At 56.7% G+C, this 21430-nt stretch overlaps 1 protein-coding gene across 1 annotated transcript in view; it reads left to right on the top strand.

Moving 5' to 3' along the window:
• Nucleotides 1-7525: 7525 nt before the first annotated feature.
• Nucleotides 7526-21430, top strand: part of ZNF831 (zinc finger protein 831) — a gene marked incomplete at both ends in the record, with an annotated part of 46409 nt that continues 32504 nt past the window's right edge. Inside the window, 2 exons of the mRNA XM_084246601.1 lie at nucleotides 7526-11086; nucleotides 13336-13453. Coding sequence (XP_084102727.1) covers nucleotides 7526-11086; nucleotides 13336-13453 — 3679 coding nt within the window. The remainder of the gene's footprint in view (nucleotides 11087-13335; nucleotides 13454-21430) is intronic.

Below are 21430 nucleotides of genomic sequence, written 5' to 3'. Positions count from 1 at the left end.
AAGAGGCACGGAAAGGAGATTTGCTTCCTCGTTGTGCCTGGACTGGGCAGTCAGGGAGGGGGCGTGCTGTGGGGGAGGAGCCTCCATAGCAGGGTCCCCCCAAGAGGCCTCCAGGATGGCAGGAGGGCAGCTGGGCCGGGGGAAGTGAGCTCGCCGCACGGGGCAGAGGTGGGCGAGCCCCGGGCTTCCTCCCGGCAGAAACCGCAAGGTGCACCCAGAGACCAGGAGGCTGGGGGGCCAGGGCTGATTGCACAGGCTGCACCCTGTGCTGCTGCTCCCACCCCAGCCCCGAGCAGGCGCGGGTGGAGAGGTTGGGGGACCTGGAGCTGCGCTTCCTGGGGAGCAGAGCGAGGTTCAAAGACGGAGCTCGCCTGGAGGTCTGGGAGTTCAGGCGTCCGGGCAGCCGAGCGCGGGGCCTCTGCAGCTCCCGGCTTTGGCTGTCTCTCCGCGCCAGCCCGGTGCTGGCAGCAATGGCCGCCCCTGCCCGGGGTGCGAGCGTCCTTGCAAGAGAGGCGCGAGGTAGGGGAAAGGGACAGTGTGCAGGGGGTGACGTGCCCGGCCGGTGGCTGTCCCCAGGCAGGCTGCGTGGGCGGGGGCCCCGCCAGTGACCTGAACTCACGCGTGGGCGGGGTTCCTGTTTCAGTTCTCTCTGCGTTAGCTGTGCGGCGGAGCCCTCCCGGCCCCGAGGTCACTGCAGGTGAGGGCAGAGACACAGGCACCAGCTCCCGGCCCCGCCGCTCTGCAATCACAACCAGGACGCGGACCCGGCCCGCACTCCCGGCCTCCTGCGCACACCTTGCTCTCCTCGTTGCTGAGTTGTGACCTCAAGAGAGGGCGAGGGCCTCTCCTGCCAGCGTGGGCCCCGGTGCTGCCCGGTGTTGGGCCTTCCGGGATGGGCGCTCCTGGGCTGTGACCGATGAAACTGCCGCGGGCGTGTGTGGGCTGGGCTGTGAGGACCTAAGTTTTCGTTTCTGTGGGGTGAACACTCCGAGTGCAGTGCCTGGGCGGGCAGGTGATGGCGAGTTTCGTTTTCCAGGAGGCGGCCCGCTCTGTTCCAGGAGGGCCGGGCCACCGTGCTCACCCGCGGCGGGCCCTCGGTGTCCTCCCGGCGCTGAGTGGCCTCGCGGACCTTCACTTTGGCCACCAGACGTGCTTCCTTCCAGACGCCATGACCTTCCGCCGGGACCTGTGTGGGTGGTTCTCTGTCAGTGGAGCGTCCACAGCGCACACGCTGAAACTTGACAAGGCCCAGTGTGTCCCACCTGACGGCTCCCGCTCTCCTGCCGCCCTGGGAGCTCTTGTGCCCCAGGCCCTGAAGACTTTCTCCTGTTTTTTCTCCAAAAGTTCACCCACCATGTTGGCATTTGGGCCTGTTTTGCCACCTGAGTGGACTCTTATTGAAGGCAGGCCTGAGCTCCGCTGAGGTTCCCGCTCGGGCCTGTGGAGGCCAGTCCTGCAGCCACGTGCATGAAGGGCCACCTCACACACTGTGGCTCTGGAACTTTCCTTACAAGTTGCTGTGAATGTCTGGCGGGCGCCATCCTGTCGCGTTGGTTTATCTGCCCACTCCTGTCAGACCAGCGCGGTGTTGCTACTGCAGCTGGATAATCAGTTTTCACGTAAGGGGCTTTCCGTTGATTAACCTGTTTTCAGATTGAGTTATTTCAGGGGCCTCCCTACTGGCACATGCGGTTAAGTCTCAGCACTATGAAGCTGTCTGCAGCCACTGCAGCATGAGTTCAATTCCTGGCCAGGGAGCTACCCTCATGGCGCAGCAGACCCCTCCTGTCTCCCCACTGCAACCCTCAGCAGTGGATTTCAGTCATTCCTCCTGTTCTGCTCCCCACTCTGTCTCTGGTGAGTCCTCTCACCCCCTGCATCTCTGGCCTGCACCCCAGCTCTTATATGCATATATAAATAAAAGAAATCTTTAAAAAATTGAGTTATTCTCATTCCTTTGCCTTCTATAGACACTCTGAGTAATCTTGTCTATGCCCACGAACACCCGTACCAGGGTTCGCAGGAGCGGTGCTCACCTGTCTACCAGTTTGGCAACACTGAGGAGATCCCAGGGTCAGTCTTACAAGCCACAAACACAGCTTGTCTCTAGTATTTAGATTTTGTTCAGATTCCTTCGCCAGTCTTTTGTAGTTTTTAGCACGTAAAGCCTGTACATGTTTTCTTAGATGAACATCTCAGCATTTTGATTTTTTGTGCATTTGTATTTCTACCTGACAAGATCCAGCTAGCCTTTCGCGTGAGGGACTTCTGCTCTTCTGCAAAATAAGAAGGTCTAGTCACTGTCCGTCACGGGCTGTATTCTCAAGCTCAGCCTGTCATTTGTCAAGTTCAGCCAGAGGTTTTTCAGCATCAGTTGCCGTCACCTGTCTGCAGGGCGGGTACCGGAGCATCCCTGGGCCGCACGCCGTGACTTCTGGCTCCTTTTACGGTACAGCAGCTGTTGGCGAGCTTCTGGAGAAGGGTTTGCTCCTGCGCTCATGAGAGACAGAGCTCTTTAGTTCTCTTTTTTTGTATTGTCTTTAGTTTTGGTGTCAGTCAAATACCTCACTTCACAAAATGAACTGGGCTATGCCCCCCCTTTTAATTTTCCGTGGGAGTGTGTGCTGGATTGGCATTATTATTATTTTTTAAATATTAGGCAAAATTATTCAGCAAGGCTCCCAGGGCCTGGAAGTTCCTATTCTTGTATTTTTATAATTACAGTTTCAGTGTGTTGATTGTTCTAGTGCTGTTCAAATGGCCTGTGTCAGACTGGATGAATTCTGATAGTTTGTACTTTTGGAGAAACTGGCCGACTTCAGATGACTAGTTGTCCACTCGCCGTTGTTAGCTTCTGACAGCTGCCGGTCGTCATTCTAACCCGCTTCCCTCCCGAAGGCGCTCATTTATACATTCTCGTTTCCTTTCTCAATATCTGTAGATTCTAATATTGATTTTTACTAAAGGATAGCTTGCTTTTCTTCCATTGACTTTATATTTTTCTGTTCCAATATTTCGGCTTTGGCTACTCAGTTCACACAAGCCCACCGTCCCTTCTCCCTGTTCTCTGCTTCCACCTGCTTGTCTGGGTTTACGCTGCTGTTCTTTTTTTTTTTTAAAGATTTATTTTATTTATACAAGAACCGGGGAACAGGCCAGATGCGCCGGACAGAACAGACAGACTGACGAAATACACTGCCGAGGGGAGCAGCCGGGAGACAGGAGAGGTCTTCTCGCCATGTGGCCAGTGGGGATCGAACCGGTGGGGATGGAACCGGCGTTGCAGATGCTGTGGACAGCTTCACAGCGCTGCGTTCAACCACCTGCGCCACCAGCGAGGCCCAACGCTGCTGTTCTTTATCCCGAGGCGCAGTTCAGTTTTTCGGCCACTTTTCTCTGGTGCTCAGATTGGGCGAGTTTATTTTTTCCTCTTGGAGTTCACGGGCTCCTTTTCCTGACCCTGCCCCCTGCTCGTGAGCCCCTCACTGGGTTCTCAGAATGCTGACACTGGTTTTCAGTGCTGAAAGTTCTATTTCGTTTCCCTTTTCCCGTCTTCCTCTGCTGAGCCCTCCTTGCGTGTGCTCCAAGCCGACGTGCACATTTTTATTGACGTATTTGCCACGGCGGCTTCCAGATCGCTGCCAGAGGCGGCCCCGCTCCTGCATCTTGTGTTGGCGCTACGGGGGCGTCCACTGCATCCAGTGTGAGCTCTTGCTGGTTTTGGTGTGGCAAGTGATTTTTGATGGAAACTTGGACATTTTAGGAACTGTGTTAGGAGAATCTAGATTTATCGAACTGTCTGTTCTCATTGGTCACCCCTGGTGCCGCCCAGCGGGGCCCTGGGTGCCTGCCCGGCTCTGCTGACACCAAGGAGAGCTCGTCCTTACTGCTCGGTGAGGGTGGTAGTGCTGGCCCCTGGGCCTCACTGACATCTCTCTGGGAGGAGGGACCCCCGGCAGAGGTGGGGTGCTTGGTGTTCCCCACGTGGCCTCCACTGGCGCCGTGGGTGGGGGGACTTCACTGCTGTCGGAAGTGATGTCGCTACTCTGTGAAAACCCGACCCTCCACCAGGCCTCCTGGGACACCACCCAGCGGGGAGGGGAGGTGGGGGACAAGCTAGGGTGCACCCTCACACTCAAACGCTGTCAGCCTTCTAAGGAATGAGGGACTAACACGGTGACAGCTTGGTGAACCCCAAAGACACAGGCTGAGCCCAGCAGCTCCCCTGGAGCCCCGCAGCAGTGCTGGCGAGGTTGGGGGGCAGGGAGGCAGCGTCCTACTCACAGGCTGGGGAGGAAGGAGGGGCTGGAGGGGCAAGGAGTGCTGGGGGTTGGGGCTCTCCAGCATCTACAGGGTGAATTGAAACTACTCTACACCCTGCTGTCAGGCTCTCGGGGGTGTTAGCACCCAGGTTCTCTGCAGCTGCTCACAGTCGTCAGATGTGGAACAACCTACATCTCTATTGACGGATGAAGTTAAGAAAAAAGCAAGACTGGGAAAGTTCATGTCACTTACGGTTCTGTTTACGCGACAGTCTGGAAAGGGCAAAACTGTAGGGACAGAGAGAGCTCTGTGGGGTGAGGGGCTGGAGTTGGGGACTGTTCAAATCCGTCGGGGTGACGTGGGTTGTGTTCTTTATTTATTTCACTTCGTTTCTTCTCTCTGTCTCTCTGCATTTTACAATAAAGAAGCCCGGAAAGGTCCTTCCCCACCATCCCTTCCTCCCCTCCGACCCCGCCCCTCCCTCGCCCCCTCAGAGACCTCACTTCTAGTGCCCACTGCTCTTTCTCCGTGTCTTTCTTTGTTGAATGTCACACAAATGTCCAACCTTTGTCCTTGTCACTCTGATTTGCTTCACTCCCCGGAATCCCTCGAGCTCCCTGCACTTTGGGGTAAACAGCACCACCGCGTCTTTCCCGAGGCCGGCGCCTTCTCGTCCGGCCACCGGTCAGCGGCGCGGCGCTGGTCCCCCGGGTCTCCTCCTGTCTTCTCCCGCCGTGGCGGCCGTGCAACCGTGGCTGCTTATCGAGATTCCTAGAACTACACACCCAGGGGTGCGGTGAGCAGCAGTGTGCGAACTGTGCTGCGTGCAGCTGTGCCTTGTCAAGAAACGGCTCCGTGCAGGAGGCGTGTGGACAGCTCAGACGTCTGCGGAGCGTGAGCTCTTGCCAACTGTCTGTGGCCCGAGATCGTCTTTGCAGGCCCCGATGGGCAGGCCTGTGGTGTGTGCTGAGCATGGCTGTGCGCACATAGTGTGTCCACAGGGGGCCCAGCTGGCCATTTACCACGTGGCGCCCTGTCGTCCTCTGAACCCTCAGCCCTGGCCCACTGTCCTGCTCCTCCCTGAATTCAGGGCTGTGTCTGTTGCTATTATCCTGGCTAATTAATGTAATGAAATAAAACAGTAACCAGCACCCACACGGACTCTGACGGGCCTTACCTGGTGACAGCCTGCACAGGGCTTGGTCCTGCTCCATTCCTCGGGCCTCGCTGCCAGGCCTCGGGACCGGCCTCGGGCATGCCCAGCCCATGGGCACAGCTGCTCTGGGGGAGCTTCCCTCAATTTGTTTAAACAAAATACATGTTATCACTAAGTGGGATTAATTTCAGCGAAGTCCCGTGGGAGCAAGTGTCTGGTCCTGAAGGCGCCGTAGGGAGGGAGGCCTGCTTGCAGGGCAGGGTCCTCGAGCCAGGCAGCCACCCTCAGAGAGGCTTCCAGAGCCCCTGGACTCTGACAGCAGTCAGAGACGCTCTCGCTTTGGGGGAAAATTCACCATGTGTGTAATTGAAGTTGTAATTTCACTTCGGGTCCCGCAGGCCCAGATATCCACATGAGTGGGCACCTTGGGGAGTTTCTTGGAGGGGGCAGGGCTGGCAGCTGTGTGAGGCGTCACTCCACAGATGGGGCAGGGACTGTAGTGGGGGCCTCGTGCCCGGCTCCGTGCCACCAGCACAAAACGTGCCCCCCATGCCGGGCCCCCCGTGGTGGGCTGACCCGCCGCTGCCCGCAGCGCAGTCAGGCTCGATGACACAGCCTCGGCGGGCAGCCCCGTCACCCGCCCCCACGGCCTTCCCGAGTTGCTCCCCGGGACATGCTGGAGGCGACGCCTTTCCTGGGGCGCCCATCCCGAGCGGCATCCCTTTCCAGAGGCGCTGAATGGAGCCTGCGGCACTGACTGGTGGGGGAGGAGACAAGGGGTAGGAGGGAAAATAGGGTGGGGGAGGAATTGCTCGTTAATAGTTCAAAATATTATGGCGTGAAGTTGAAAACTCTGGCAAGCCGAGGCTGGCTCCTGCGCGGCGCCTGCGCGAGCTCCCCCGGCCTGCGGCGGCTCTGCCGGGCCCCGGTCCGGCCAGCAGTGTGTCCAGGGCCCGCGCCAGCACGGCGGTGGGCAGGGACGGGCCCCGGGCGTCTGCTCCCCCGGACGCACCACCCAAGTTCCGCAGCCGGTGGAAGGGCGGCCTGGGAGCCAGCCTGTCCTGCGGTCAGGTGGGCGCGGAGATCCGAGCGGCCGCCGCCGTCTGACAACCTTGCTGCTGAAGCGGAACTTATTTTTTCTTGAGGGGCTAAGCTGGAAGGTGGCTGAAGGGCTGTGCAGCTCCTAGGGGTGGGTCTTTAGGAAGCGGCATGTCTGGCCCCGTCCGCTAGTCCCAGGCCTGTCTGACTTCCCCGGCCTCTGCTCCCCTGCCCCCCGGGGCATGGCCAGATCCCTGCCCCTGCCTTGCTCGAGCCCACTGGCCCTGGCTGAGCAGGAGCTGGTTGTCTCTCAGCAGCACCTGGAAGGCTTGGAGGCCCCACCTTTGAGCAGAGACCCACACAGGCCGAGAAGTGCTCCCTTTCCACTGGGGGGCCGTGGGGCAGATGTAATACAGGATGCCCAGCTACATCCGGATTTCAAATACACGATGCACACTGTTTTAGAGCGCGCATGATGCCCACGAGGCTTGGGGCTGCTTAGACTAAGTCCCGTGTCATTTATCTGAAATTGAAATGTGGATGGGCCCTGAGGCCGCCGTGCCCCGCAGGCCAGCCTGCCCCCCAGGGACCCCTCCAGCCGCGGGCACAGCGCCCAGGCGGGAAGGCCCGTTGGAGGCACCGGCTCCCTGCCCACCTTACAGACCAAGTCCCCAGGAGATGGTGGAGGCTCGCCTGCCTGTGGGGACTCACCGGTCAGCCTGTCCCTGAGGGCCTCCCTGGCCTGGGCCCAGTGTGGGGGGCCGGGGAACGAGGCTGCGGGGCCTGTGAGGAGGCCCAGAATCAGAGCTGCCCCAGTTGTATCAAACCGGAGATAGAGCCAGGGCCTGGGGCCAAACCCTGTGAGGCTCTCGTGGGGAGTCAGGGCTTCCCTCTCTGACCCGTTTGGTCTGGCCCAGCCTGGGGCAGCAGTGTCTTCCTGGGGCACCCAGGATTCAGCAGGCGGGGAGATGCCCCCGGTGCAGGGAGGGGCATGCCTGGATGAGGAGCTAAGGTCGGGTCTGCTTGTGTCCACAGATTGCCTGTGATCCCGACACCCGATGATGTGGGATGGAGGTCCCAGAGCTCACCTGTCCTGCCTCACCTGCCAGGGACCAGCCGGCTCCTGCTCCTGGCCCCCCCGGGGCCCCAGGTGGGCAGGCCTCACCTCACCTGACCCTGGGCCCCGTGATCCTGCCGCCACCGCCGGAGCAAGGCCTGGCCCCCACCGTGTTCCTGAAGGCCCTGCCCGTCCCGCTGCACCACACAGTGCCCCCCGGGGGCCTCCAGCCACGTGCCCCCCTGGTGACCGGCGGCCTGGACGGGGCCAGCGTGCCCTTCATCCTCAGCCCCCTGCTGCAGCCTGAGGGGTCCGGCCCCGCCCCGGCGGCGGGGAAGCCGACGCTGGCTGTGAGCATCGTGGGCGCCCTGCCGGTGCTGTCCCCGGGCCTGGGGCCCGCGCTGGGCAGCCCGGGGCGGGTGCGCGGCGCTGGCCGGTACCTGTGCCCGCACTGCGGCCGGGACTGCCTGAAGCCCAGCGTCCTGGAGAAGCACGTCCGCTCCCACACGGGGGAGAGACCCTTCCCCTGCGCCACCTGCGGCGTCGCCTTCAAGACCCAGAGCAACCTGTACAAGCACCGGCGCACCCAGACGCACCTCAACAACTCCCGCCTGTCCGCAGAGTCCAACGGTGTGGGGGGCGGCCTCCCGGAGGGGGCAGGCAAGGCCGGGGGGCCCTCCGCAGCAGACAGACATGGGGACACCTGGAGCCAGAGGGCGGGTGCTGGGGTGGCCCCGGGGACGGCCCTTTCCCCAGGCGTCCAAGCCACCACGCACCCGTCCCCCGTGGCCAGGAGCCTGGAGACGCAGCCGGACACTGACCCCTGCTCGGGGCCCCCCAGTGCGGACAGAGAGGCCCCGAGCCCCGGGGCGCCCCCTGTAAGTGCACAGCCCAGGTGGAAGCTGCCGGAACAGAAGTCCCCCACGGCCTTCAAGCCGTGCCCCCTGCAGCAGCCGCCGTCTCAGGCCACTTGCGCGGAGAAGTCCTGGGAGGCCAAGGCCCCGGAGGGGCGGCTGCGGAAGTGCGAGAGCACCGACTCGGGGTACCTGTCCCGCTCGGACAGTGCCGAGCAGCCCCTGGCACCCTGCAGCCCCCTGCACGGCCTGTGGGAGCAGGGCGCGCCAGCCGAGGGTGAGGGCACCCCGGGGCCCGGGGAGCGGGGCGCCGGCCTGGAGCTGGAGAAGCGGCAGCTGGAGGAGCGCATCGCCAGGCTCATCTCGCACAACCAGGCCGTGGTGGACGACCCGCAGCTGGACCACGTGCGGCCCCGCAAGACCGGCCTGTCCAAGCAGGGCAGCATCGACCTGCCCACGCCCCACACCTACCGCGGCTCCTTCCACTTCGACATCCGCGCGCGGGAGCCCGGCCGCCGGCGGCCCACGCCCCTCTGCCCCGCGCGCTCCACCCTCACCCTGCTGGACAAGGCCCGGCCGCTCTTCTTCCACTCCGTCCCCACCCAGCTGTCCACCACCGTGGAGTGCGTCCCCGTCACCAGGAGCAACTCGCTACCGTTTGTCGAGGGCACCAGGACGTGGCAAGAGCTACAGGACCCCCAGGGCGCCTGTCCCCCGAGGCAGAAGCCGCTGAGCCCCAGGCCCACCCCCACCCCACTGGGGGGCAGCTCGGGGCTGACCTGGGTGGGTGTGCCCAGCGGTCACCCCCGGGCCCTGATCAGACAGTCTGCCGTGGAGGACCGGCCGGGCACGCCCCCCGGGGACACGGCAGCCCCAGCGGAGGACTCCGAGGGCGCGCGGGCAGCTGGTAAGGGCAGGGCGGCCGCCAGGAAGTGTGGTGCGAGGAAGCTGCAGGCGTTCTCCCAGGACAAGTGGCAGGTGTACGGGAACGAGACGTTCCAGAGAATCTACCAGAAAATGAAGACCTGCCGCCCCGGAGGCAGGAAGGCCAAGGAGGCCAGAGCAGGTGGCAGGGCAGAGCCGACTCTTCCCCTCCAGGAAGAGGCCACAGGCCGCCCAGACACCCCGCCCCGGGATGTCAGGACCCCTGTCTGTGGGGACACTCCGGCGGGAGCCACGCTGAGGCCTCGGGGAAGCCCACCGGCCTCAGAGGGCCTCGTGGGGACCGGGCTGCCCAAGCAGAGGGAGACTGCGGCCAGAGCGGGAGGTGGTGGCCAGACCAGGGTGGACAGGGCTGCGTCACCCCCCACCCTCTGCTGCAAAGAAGACCCTGGTTTGAGGAACGAGGACCCTCATCTTTCTCCCCATGGGCGGCTGGAGCTGGGGAGTCAACTGCGGCCAGCACCAGGTCCCCTCGACCCAGCGAGTCCCGGGCCAGTTCTGCCGGGTGCCGAGACAGGTGCTGGGAGGGAGGAGCCGGGCCGGCAGGCCCCGAGCACCAGGAGAGAGCAGGGCTGGGGCGCTGGGGAGCCCCGGCCTGCAGGGGACAAGCTCCCCTCTGAGAGGAAGAAGCTGAAGGTGGAGGAGCAGGGGAGCCAGGAGCAACTGGAGCCTCTGGGAGCAGGAGAAGCCCCCGGTGGGCCCACACAGGCCATCTCCCTGCCAGCCGAGAGCCAGGACAGCCATCTCAGGGAGAAGCCCGGGGGGCCGCGCGGGAGTGGCCGCAGCCCGACGAGGGACAGGGCTGTGCAGCCAGATGTGCCCTCGGAGGCTGCTTCTTCTGTGGCCCTGAAGAGGGTGGAGCCAAGGGACAAGGAGCCCCCACTGTATGCTGCAGCAGCCACGCCTGAGCCCCATTCCCCACTGACCCCCCAATCTCAGGCTCCCAGTGGCCTCACCACCCAGGAAGACACTGCCTTCACCCCTAAATACCTCCTCCGGCTACCTCAGGGAGAGACCCACTCACCCCTGCCTGTCCCCAGGAGCCCAGGACAAAGCCAGGAACCCCTCTGCAGGCGCAGATGGCCCGGGGAGTGTCCATCCTCTGCTGGACCAGCAGTGGGGACCCTCCTGTCTCCTGGTCCAGCCTCAGGCCTGGCCCCAGGAGGAGCAGACTGCTTGAACAAGAGAATGGGGGTGCAGGGAGAAGAGAGGGGGGACACAGCAGACATGAGCACCCCAGCAGCTGGGGAGCCTTTCAGTTCAGCTGCTGGGGCCCCCAGGGGGACAGTTTCCTTCCTGACCACCCCCTCTGACATCCGACACCTCTGTATGGGCAGCACTTTGTCAAGGGCCAGGCCCTCCGGGGATGCCCTCCACTCCTGGGTGCCTAACCAGGAGCTGGGGGCGCCTCCTGGGAACGCCCTGGAAGACCCAACTTCAGGGCCCCTGGCAGGGCCCCGCCAGTGTGGCCAGCCCAGCTGGCCCGAGCCAGCCTCGTCTGCCCACTCAGGGACGCCCTGGGGCGGCGGGGCCCAGAGTCCTTTCCCCACCCTGCGGACCGAGCCCCGGCTCACGTGGTGCTGCCTGAGCCGCAGCCTCCCTCTGCCCGCGGAACAGAAAGGGAGGGCCGCCTCCGTGTACCTGGCCCTGCACGCCCCTGGCCACAGCCTCCCGGACGAGGGTCGGGACACCCGGCCCGTGAGCAAGGCAGCGCCAGCGCGGGGAGGACAGACCAGCGCCAGCCAGGACGGAGGAGGCCCGGCACGGCCGCCCAAGGTAACAGCCCGCTGGGGGCCGGCCGGGGGGAGGGCATGGTTATCGTGGCCGCGTCCAAAGCCGGCGGGCCCGTCCCCTGCCCCTGGGTGGGAGAGAAGTGGGCCACGAGTAAAGACATTTATGAAAAAAAATTTCCGAGGAAAGAATTGCTGTGCTCAAAGCGCTGGGTGAGATATTTTCATGATCAGACATACAGTTCCACTCTGAGTTTCCAGGTAACAGAGGCAAAAGTTGAACGAGACGCTGCCCAGGACAGCTGGCTGGCAATCTAAGCTGATGAGCCAGAAACTCTTATTGAGAGACGGACTTTGACAAGAATCCATCTCTTTAAAGGAGAGAGCCTTTGTACTGGGCGCTCTGGAGAAATCCTGGGGTGACATCCAGCCTATGTCTGAGCTTCCTGGGAGCCGTGGGGAAAAGGGAAGTTGGTGGGTGCTTTAGAGTCCTCACCCGCTGATTCCACGATCACCCAGTGGCTGAGCGCACGCCATCCTGGGAGGGCTGCCACGCACCTGGCTTTACCTCAAAGACGATTCCCTGCCTTGGGATGGTTGGGTCAAGGCTGATGCTGAGCCTCTGTCTCACTAAACCCCACAGGGTGGGACAAGGCCTGTGCCCCAGAGCCGGGCAGCTGTCCTCTCCTAGGGGGGCAGGTAGCTGTGGCAGCACTTTCTCTGTGCCAAGAGGGGTAGACTCGTGAACGCATTGGGTCCAAGGGCAGGTGACGCCAAGGTTTAGACCCCTCCCTTGGGTTAGGCATGGGATGTGGGGACTCCTGGGGAGGGAGGCCTGGGGGAGATGATAGGAGCTGACCGTGGTACCCACAGGCTTCTGTTTACACCAAAGGCCTGGGTTTTGCTCTGTGGATCCCTCCCAGGCAGGGTTCCAGAAAGTTCCGCGCAGGAACGCTCAGACAGAAATGCAGCCTTTCCGTGCCTTGATTTCCCCAGAGAGAACCCTTCTGTGTCGTTCCCACCACGAGGGCTGTGAGCAATGTGATGTCAACATGCCTGGTATTTTCAGCTCGCCCGCCCAGTAGCCCCAGGGGTGATGTCCCGGCACCAGGTGCCTGAGCCAGAGTGGAAGACAGGACCGCCTCGTAGGAGGGCGAAGAGGTCTCGCGCGCGCAGCAAGCTGAGCAAACTTGGCACCAGCTCCAAAAGGTAGGGCCGCCTCTCTGTGGTGTCCACGTGCATCCACCCGGAAGTCAGCTGCCTTCTGGCTGGACCCCCAAGAAAAATTTACTGTGGGGCCCTGTGCCCACGAATGAGCTGCTGTTTGGGGTCGGGGTCGGGCTCTGCTCTCGCCGTCGGCCCCGGGCGCTGTGGGTGTCAGGGCGGCCTTTCTGGGCCAGGAACCCAGCAAGTATTTGAAATAACCGAGTTGAAAACACATCCATCCAGTTTAAGTCCTGAAGAGAGAGTGTGTAAATTATTTACAGCTTTTATTGCTTTTTAATTATGCAAGCATTGCATGTCCTTTGCAGAGAAACCAGAAAATATAGATGAGGAAGGAGAAGACGATAAAGCTTCCCGTCCCCCGTGCAGGCTGCTAATGTGGGTGCCCCTGGGTGCCCCCTGGGCCGGCGCACATGCACCTGCCCGCGACAGAGGGGGCTGTGGGCGCCGCCCCCATCCATCATGTCCTTCCTCCACTGCCTCGCTCCTCTGCTCCAAACCCTCCTGGCCGCCCCCGCACACACGCTAGAAAGCAACTCCCTCTTGGTCTCGTTTCCCACCGTCTCCTCCCGCCCCCCCACCCCACGGTGACTTCCTGCCATCCTGGCCCCTCCTGGGGTCTGCTCCGCACTGGGCCCTGCTCCGGAGCTGCCTGATCCCTCCATGCCTCGGGCCACTCACCCCCTGACTCGCTCCCTGCCGGCCCCCGTCCTCGCTGGTCTCTGGCCCTGTGGCTTCCCAGTCCTTCCCGGGCGCTGAGCCCCGCAGTGGCTGGTGCTGCGCTACCTGCCTGGGCCCAGGGCCCCCCACCCCACTGAGGGCTTGCTGAGGGCCGGGCCCTGCACAGTGACGGAGACAAGGGCTACGACCAGCTGCCCGGGGACCCTGCTTCGAACCAGCCTCACTCCAGAGCCGTGTGCCAGGCAGCAGCCGCCCGGGCCCAGCCGGCAGCAGGTCCATGTCGCCTGGGCTTCCCGGGATGGGTCTCTCGTGGGGGTCTCAGCAGATGAAAGCCAAAGTGCCCCTGCGTTCCTCTGGGGCGCCGTGAGCACCGGTGTCCTGCTGCCTCAGGCAGGCGACAGCATCGGTTGTGCCCCCAGCCCCAGCCAGGCGGGCCCCTCCCGCAGGCCAGCGCTGACTTTCTTCCATCTCCTCGCGCCGATGCTGGGCACGGACGTCTTCCGGGGAGGTGGGGGTCATATTCTGCCCGCCCTCCGCTCCCACGTGAGGGGCTGAGCACACACACTCGTGCCAATTTGCACGCCCACGTCTGCGGTGTGTGGTGTCTGCTTGTCTGTCGTCTCCCCCCGGCACGTGGGGTCTCACCCCAAGAAAGAAGTCTATGTCTTCATTCCCTTTCGCCCCTTCACTCGGGTTACCCTAACAGGCCTCAGAGAATGAGATTCTTCAGCGGCCTCCCCCACCCCCGCAGGCCTCGGGCCCCAGGGAAAGGGAAAATTCGCGTACCCACAGGGCCGTCCTCGTCTCACAAAAGCAGTAAGTGCAGGACTGTCAGAAAATATACTACAAAGTGATCCAGACTGAACAAGTGCTGACATTTTGCCATATTTGCTCGTGAGCCTTAAAAATAAGACAAAATATTACTTCGTGTGCGGTGCAGGTCCTGTAAGGTGAACAGTGCAACAAAGGAAATTACGTGGCTGTATGTCCTTGGGACTAGTTGTCTCCATCCACGCTTGCATACTTTGCAAAATAATATGTCTACGAATAAATACAATATTGTTTTGTGGCTTTAAAAGTGTTTATTGCTATCCCGGCATCGGCCACTCTTCAGTGAGACTTTCAAAGACGTTGTCTGTCTTCGTGGGTGCAGGACACTGGTGCCCCCAGGCGATAGTCAGTCATCCCCGTTCTGCAGATTTTTCATCTTATGAGCAGAATGCACTTTGTTTTCCAATCCCTTATCTGTGAACATATAAATTGTTTTCAAAAACTTTTTTTTTCTAGCTTTGCAGTGAACTTGCTTATACGTATCTCTTAGGCGTGATGTAAGAGGTTTTCTAAGAAATGGACCCATGAGTGAAATTGCTGGGTTCTAAGAGAAGCACATTTTCAACCTTGTAAGTTTTACCAAGTCCCTGTACGGGGTGGCTGTGTTGTTTCGCATCCTCCAGCTCTGGGGGGTGAGTGTTACTCCTCCTCCCACACCCTAACCTAGGTTTGTTGTTAACAGATTTTTTTTTTTCTCTTTGCATTTCATTTGGATAATTTCTATTGGTGTGCTTTCAGATTCACCAATTTACATCTTCTGTATTTCTATTTTCTTCTAGCTCCTTGACCAAACGAGGCTTCTTGGTCATCCTTTTAAGTTGAATCTTATGGAAGAAATTAATTAAGAGAATTTTTTTTAATTTTATTTTTATATTCCCCATACAATTGCAACCCCCTTATTTTGACCCCAATCCCTCCCCCCCAACCCCCCACCCCTTATAGAGTGTCTCTGGTTCATAGTTGTTTGTTGATTATGATTTTCACTTTCTTATAGTTATTCATTTTCCTGCTCCCTTATTTAAGTTTTCTAGATTCCTGCCATGAGTGAGACCATCCGGTATTTTTCTTTTTCTTTCTGGCTTCGTTTTCTTGCCCAGTGAACATGACTTGTAGGCTCTGTATGTCGTCTAGATTTGTTCTGTCACATATGCTGCAGGGAGTGTTCAAGGCCATTGCTTGTTTTTTAAGTCCATTGTATTTAGCCACAGAATTGGGTGTATCTTTCTTCTTCATTCCTTTTTGCTTATCAAATCTTCCTTCTGGGATTGTTTTCTTCTGTCTGAAGCATATTCTTTAGAATTTCCTTTAGAGAAGAAAATTCTGGCATTGGTAGGCTGAAAACACATTTATCTCATCCTTGTTGTTGAAAACATTTTTGCAGGGTATACAATCTCAGATTGACGTTATTTTCTCTCAGCACATCAAAGCTCATACTGCATGATCCTCTGACACCCATTTCATGGCAGCAAAGTCTGCTATTAGACTCCCCTCTGTCTTTTGAAGGTCTTTTATCTCTGGCTACTTTAAGATCTTCTTTTAATCTTTGGTATTCCGTCGTCTTTCTTTGATGGCTAAAGGCGTGTGTTATTGTTTATTCCATTAGGAATCCATTGGTTATTATGATCTGTGGATTGATGTCTACCTAGAAAATTTGTAACCATCATTCTTCAAACATTGCCTGTATTTCATTCCCTCTCCTCTTTTTGAAACTTTGGAACAAAGTATATTAAAGCTTCTCTATCTTTCATCTCTCTTAAACCTCATTTTCCAAAACTTTGTCTTTCTGTGCTAAAATCTGGATACTTTGCTCAGAACTATCTCTAAGATGTTACTAGTTTTCTTAGTCCAGAGTTGTTTATTTATTTATTTATTTTTTGCCAAGCTCTATGAGGTATATTGAATTTGGATGAATTTTGCATTTTTAAAGTGTACAGTTTAATTTTGACTTATAAACACACTGTGGGGCAACACAGGCAAGATAATGAAGGTGCCACTGTCCCCCCAAAGCTTGCCTGTGTCCTCGTGTCCCGCTGTAGTTCCTCCTTCCTGTTCTCCTGGCTGCCTTCCCATGCCCAGGTAGCCACCGTGGGCTTTCTGTCACTGTAGATTGGCTCACATGTTCTAGACTTCGATAGAAAAGGGGGAATCATGTGGCACATGCTCTTAACTTTTTTCCATTTTTCCTTTTCACTCAGCATGATAATTTCCAGGTTTCCCCGTGTTGTTGTATTAACTATTCATTCCTTTTCATTGTGCAGTAGGCGGCATGGAGTGGCTGTGTCACGGTCTGTTTAGACCCCACTCCTGGGCACACATTTGGTTTGTTTCCATTTTAGCCTGTTAGAAAGAAAAACTACTGTAAGTATTGATGTGCAAGACTTTGCATGAATATATATATCCTTTAAAGTCTCTTGGCTAAACCTCTAAAAGTGAAATGTCTGCATGGTAAAGTAGATGCATGATTAACTTTTTACAGAAACTGACAAACTATTTTCCAAAGTGCTTGTATCATTTCACCAGCAGTGTGTGAAGACCCAGTTTCCCGCAGTCTTGCCCTCACTTAGTGTGGCTGTTCTCCTTAGTCACTCAAATAGGTGTATAGTGGTGACATTATAGTGTGCATTTGCCTTTTCTTTTTTTTTTTTTTTAAAGATTTATTTATTTATTTATACAAGATTGATTGATTGATACAAGCATTGGGTGTACAGTCAGAAGCGCGGGAGGGTGAGAGAATTCACCAGAGCCAGAGCGGGGAGCAGAGCAGGCAGAAGGACCGAAGGACACTGCTGAGGGGAGCAGCGGGCGGCAGGAGAGGCCTGCGCGCCATGTGGGACCCTCCTCCGGTGGCCGGGGAGCAGCCGGGGATCGAACCGGTGCTGCAGAGGCTGCGGGCAGCTTCGCAACCCAGCGCTCCACCGCCGCGCCACCGGGGAGACCCGCATTTGCCTTTTCTTAATGGTGGCTGACAGTAAATATCTTTCACATGCTTATTAGCTATTCACGTGTTTTCTTTGGTGAAATACTGTTCATATCTTTTGCCTATTATAAAAATGGGTTGTTTGTTTTCTTGTTACTGAGTTTCGAAAGTAATTTATACACTCAGTTTATAAGTTCTTTATAAGATATATGATTTGAAAATATTTTCTTCCAATCTGTGCTGTGTTTTAATTCTCTTAACACTGTCTTTTAAAAAACAGACAGTTTAATGTCTGTGTGTAGACATTAAATGATGAAGTCCTACGATCATTCTTTTCTGTTGATTGTTCTTTCAATGTAATCACTACAACAACCTTTCACTGATTTGCTGCCTCAAAGATTTTTATCCTAAATTTTCTTCCAAAGTGGTTTAACATTCAGGCCTGTGATGCATTTTTGCTTGACTTTTATATATGGTGTAATGTGTACATCAAAGTTCTCATGTTACGTACACGTGTATATACAATCATTCACCTCACTGTCTATTTTGTTTATCTCATTGTCTGTTTTCTACTTTGATGGAAACACCGCAGCATTTTAATTTTACTACTTGCTTTGATAACTTACTATAAAGCATCAAAGTAGACAGATAAGTTAATGGACTAAAGAGTATATAAATAAACCAAGCACGTATGTGCTCAATTGAGTTTTGCTTTAAGTTTCACAGGAAATTCTGTGCAGAAAGGATAGTCTTTCCTACACGTGGACCCGGGGAATCTCCCCACCAGCAAGCTGAAGCCTCATAGGCTCCCCTTGTGTGTTCCTCTTCTCTCAGGGATCCCAGTTCTTCCTCACTCAAGGCTCAGGTCTTGAAAACCAGTGTCTCGCACATTTGTCCACAAGTTTTGTTTGGAGGGTGAACTTATTGCTCTTAGACCTCCTTGGGCAGAAGACTCCCCTGGACTAGGTCCAGTATTCCAGAGTTGGTTCCCCTGCTTTTATTAATTTGCAGAGTTTTCAATTTTATGAACAAGGTGGAGTATGTTTTATTTTTTTTTTAATTAATGTTTTTTTGGGGGGGACCCTCACTAGTGGCCGGGGATCGAACCGGCACTGCAGAGGCTGTGGGCAGCCTCGCACCCAGCACTCAACCGCTGTGCCACCAGGGGAGGCCCAAGGTAGAGTGTGTTTTATTTCCAAAATGTTTCATTTAATTATTTTTCAAATCTGCTTGGTAATTTTTATCATCTTTTGTTCTTTGCTCCTCTTGACTGAGGTATGTTTGGCAAACAAAAGAGGTCACAGTCTGAGCATTCTGGATGACTCTGGAGATAAACATATAGCCACGAAACTGTCACCACATACACGGTCTTCAACTTGTCTATCAGCACCGGGAGTCGTGTTCCTTTCTCTTTTCTTACTCGAAGGACCCTGGAACACACACACACAGCATTGTTGACGCCTGCTCCAGGGCCGAGGACAGCCGCCTGGGCCTAGTCAAGCTGTGGAAGTCACACTTTATAACCTGGATCTATACCTCCTGGGTTCTCTCTCCCTCCAACCCCTGATAACCACCCCTCCTCTGGCTTTATGAATCAGACTTACTGCATTCCTGAGCGGTGGATCATGTGGAATTTGTTCTCTAGCTGACTTTCACGTAGCATCTATCTCTTCCCAATTCATCCATGGTCTAGCTCTTCAGCGTGATGCTGTCCCACCTCTTTATTTTTGTTTTGGGGGCCACATGCACATGTGGCCTCCAAAGAAACGTTGTGGAGGCCGATATCAACATTTCTCCTGTTCTCTTCGAAGAGTTTTACAGCTTCAGGTCTTACCTCATCTCTGCTCTGTTGGAAGATCGAGTTCACCAGGCTTGGCAGATGCCCTCAGAGCAAAAGTGCTTGTCTTTGCCCGTTGCACCCGGTTTTTGACTTTAAATTTTTTACTTTCTAATCAGGCACCAATGCATTTGAAGATACGTTTTATACATTTTAATCTTTTAAAACACATTATTAGTGATTTCAGGAGGGGGAGAGTGGAAGGCTGAGGGTTCCGGCACACTCCAGTGTGTATTTTTTAATCTTGTTTATGATCTTTTGTCAAGTTGTATATTTTGCTGTAGTCAAATACCTAACAGTGATTTTATTTTTGTCCATGTGGAAAACCATGGCCTTTGTGTCAGGTTCGCTGTAGGCCTGATCTCGTACGTCCGGAGGAGGCGGTCGTGGTTTTGTTTCACGTTTGTGAGATGGGAGGGATCTAAGGAGAACACGTGGTGGAGATGTGGTCTGGAAAGCGTAAACTTTTCTTATCTGGACCTTTATACAAAACGCCTGCAGAGCCCTGGATCGATTCACTTTCTCCTCCCCGATTTGCTGTGTTTTGCCTTCCACGCATATGTGGAGTCCGTCTCACGGCCTTCCGTTCTGTTTCATTTGTCTGTTTGTCGCCGATTCCAAATACCACACTGTAATAAAATGGCTGTTTTCATTAATGAAACTACACGAGTTAAAGGAGAGGGATTAGAAAATGCAGGATCCATTTTCAAAGTGGAAATGGAAAAATATAGAAAATTCATACTTGGGTGCCTAATTGCCCTGACATTAAGTAGAGGCATGGAGACTGAGCGCGCTCACAGCACACGTCTCCGCCAGGCCCGAAGCAGCCACTGGACCATGGAATTGGATTTTATTGATTAATTTGTAACTGTGTACAGTGCCGGATGAAGCATGAAGCACTCGGAGGCTTGTTCTCGGAAACTTCTGACAAATGGAACCATGGATGGTGCAGCCCGGAGTGAATTGGAATGAGCGAGGAGGAGATTGGAAGTTGTGGGGGGCAGCGTGCTCTGTAAGCCTTAAAATACACATTTGTCATCGAGGGGAGAGCAGAGGAGAAGGACCCGGGCACCGGGAATGTGTCTGCTCCTTGATGGCATTTCCCGCCTGACGTGGCGTTGGCTGTCGGGGGCATGTCTGCTCCCCTCAGCCAGCACATGGTTCACGTCCACAGAAGTTGCGCTCTCAGGGACGAGAGCATCCCGGCAGTGAGATGAGACGTGGCCTGGAGGCGTGGAGGGGAGGCCGGGGCCCTTCATCAAGTCCTCCCTGGCCCTGGGGCCTGAACGGCAGGTCCTGCGCAGGGAGAGGAGGGGCCGCTGCACCCCACCAGCTCCTCTCCGCTTTGTGGTTCCTCCAGCCATGAGAGAGGAAGGGGGGAGAAGGATGAGGTGAGGACCGCAGGGCGGGTCTGAGAGAGGCTCTCGGGATCCGCCTGCTTTTCCTCAGAGGCACTCGATGAAACAGGCAGTGGGCAGGGCAGGGTCAGGTGGGCTGGGTGGTCAGGAGGCTTCAGCCAGCCTCAGGGTCCACCGCCCACACTCACCTGCCTCCTGTGAGCCCCGCCCTGAACTCCAGGTCCAAAGTGGACCCGGCCCGGCCTCCAGGTTGCTGCGTACTTGGCGGCTGTAACCAGGCTGGTGAGCTCCCGCTGCCCCGCCACGCGCTGCCCTCCGGCCTCAGCCTCCCACCTGCATCGTTGTTCAATCACAACCACAGAACCAACCCTCTGTGGTTCTGCGGCTCTGCACGGGGACGTCCAGACGCACCGACGGCGGGGTGCCTAGGATGTGAGGCCAGAGCCTACTCCATGTTCATGGCGTTGCCGACTGACAGATGCACACACAGGCCCAGACGGAAAGACACGCAGACAGAGGCCCGAGCCCCGTCCTTGTGTGCTTGGCCTTCCCACGGGCGGCGGGCCCTCTGTTTTGGAGGGTGGACCTGATGACCGTGACGGGCTCCTCGTTCGCTGCTGTGGAGGAGACTGCGGATGTGCTGGCAGGTATGGCAGCCGCTGGCCACGCGTGGCACCTACGTTCATTACAGTGAAATATAAAGACCTCTCAGCACCTCAGGCCACATCTACACTTCAATGGCCGCAGCCACAGGTCAGTGGCCGCCACGTCCATCGGGTGGATTGTGGAATGTTTGCTTCGCTGCAGAGACTCTCTCCGACGGCTGTTTGTGAAGCTGGGAAGCCCCTATCGCTCAGGATCTGGTCGCCACGACTAACCCGCACCAAGTATTTGCCTGGTGCTAAGCGGCCTGGGAAGCATTTTACATATTTATTAAAATTGTGGGTTTTTTGTGTTTTTTAAACTGAGGTAACATTGGTTTACAACACGATTTAGGGATCCAGGTTCACACCCCTTCAGATGTATGTCACCGGCCAAGCAGCCGCAATGACCCACCACAGTGCACGGCCCCTTCGCGCCCTCCCTCCCCTGGGGGCCTCCACGTGCCGCCAGGTTCCCAGACTTGCTGCGTTTAGTTTTGTCTGTTCCTTTATTTCATCTCTTTATATTCTATGGAGAAGTGACATTATCTGGCGTTGATCTTTCCCCTTCTGACTTACTTCACTCAGCATCACCCCTGCAGTTCCATCCATGTTGTCCCCACTGGCAAGGTGTCAGCTTTCTTGTTAACTGCTGCATAGTATTCCACCGTGGAGGAAGACCACCTCTTCCTCACCCACTCCTCTGTCCTTGGGCTCGTAGGCTGTTTCCATCCCTTGCTATTGTAACTCATGCTGCAGTGAACACGAGAGTGCAGAGAGCCCTTCGAATTAGCCTTTAGGAGCAGAATTGCTGGGTGATGTGGAGCATCTAATTTTAATATTTTGAGACCCCCCCCACACTGTTTTCCGCAGGGGCTGGCCGCCTCACTCACCCCATGAC

Source organism: Talpa europaea (genome assembly GCF_964194135.1).
Source record: "Talpa europaea genome assembly, chromosome: 11".
Lineage (NCBI taxonomy): Eukaryota > Metazoa > Chordata > Mammalia > Eulipotyphla > Talpidae > Talpa > Talpa europaea.
This window is presented reverse-complemented; position numbering and strand designations above follow the sequence as displayed.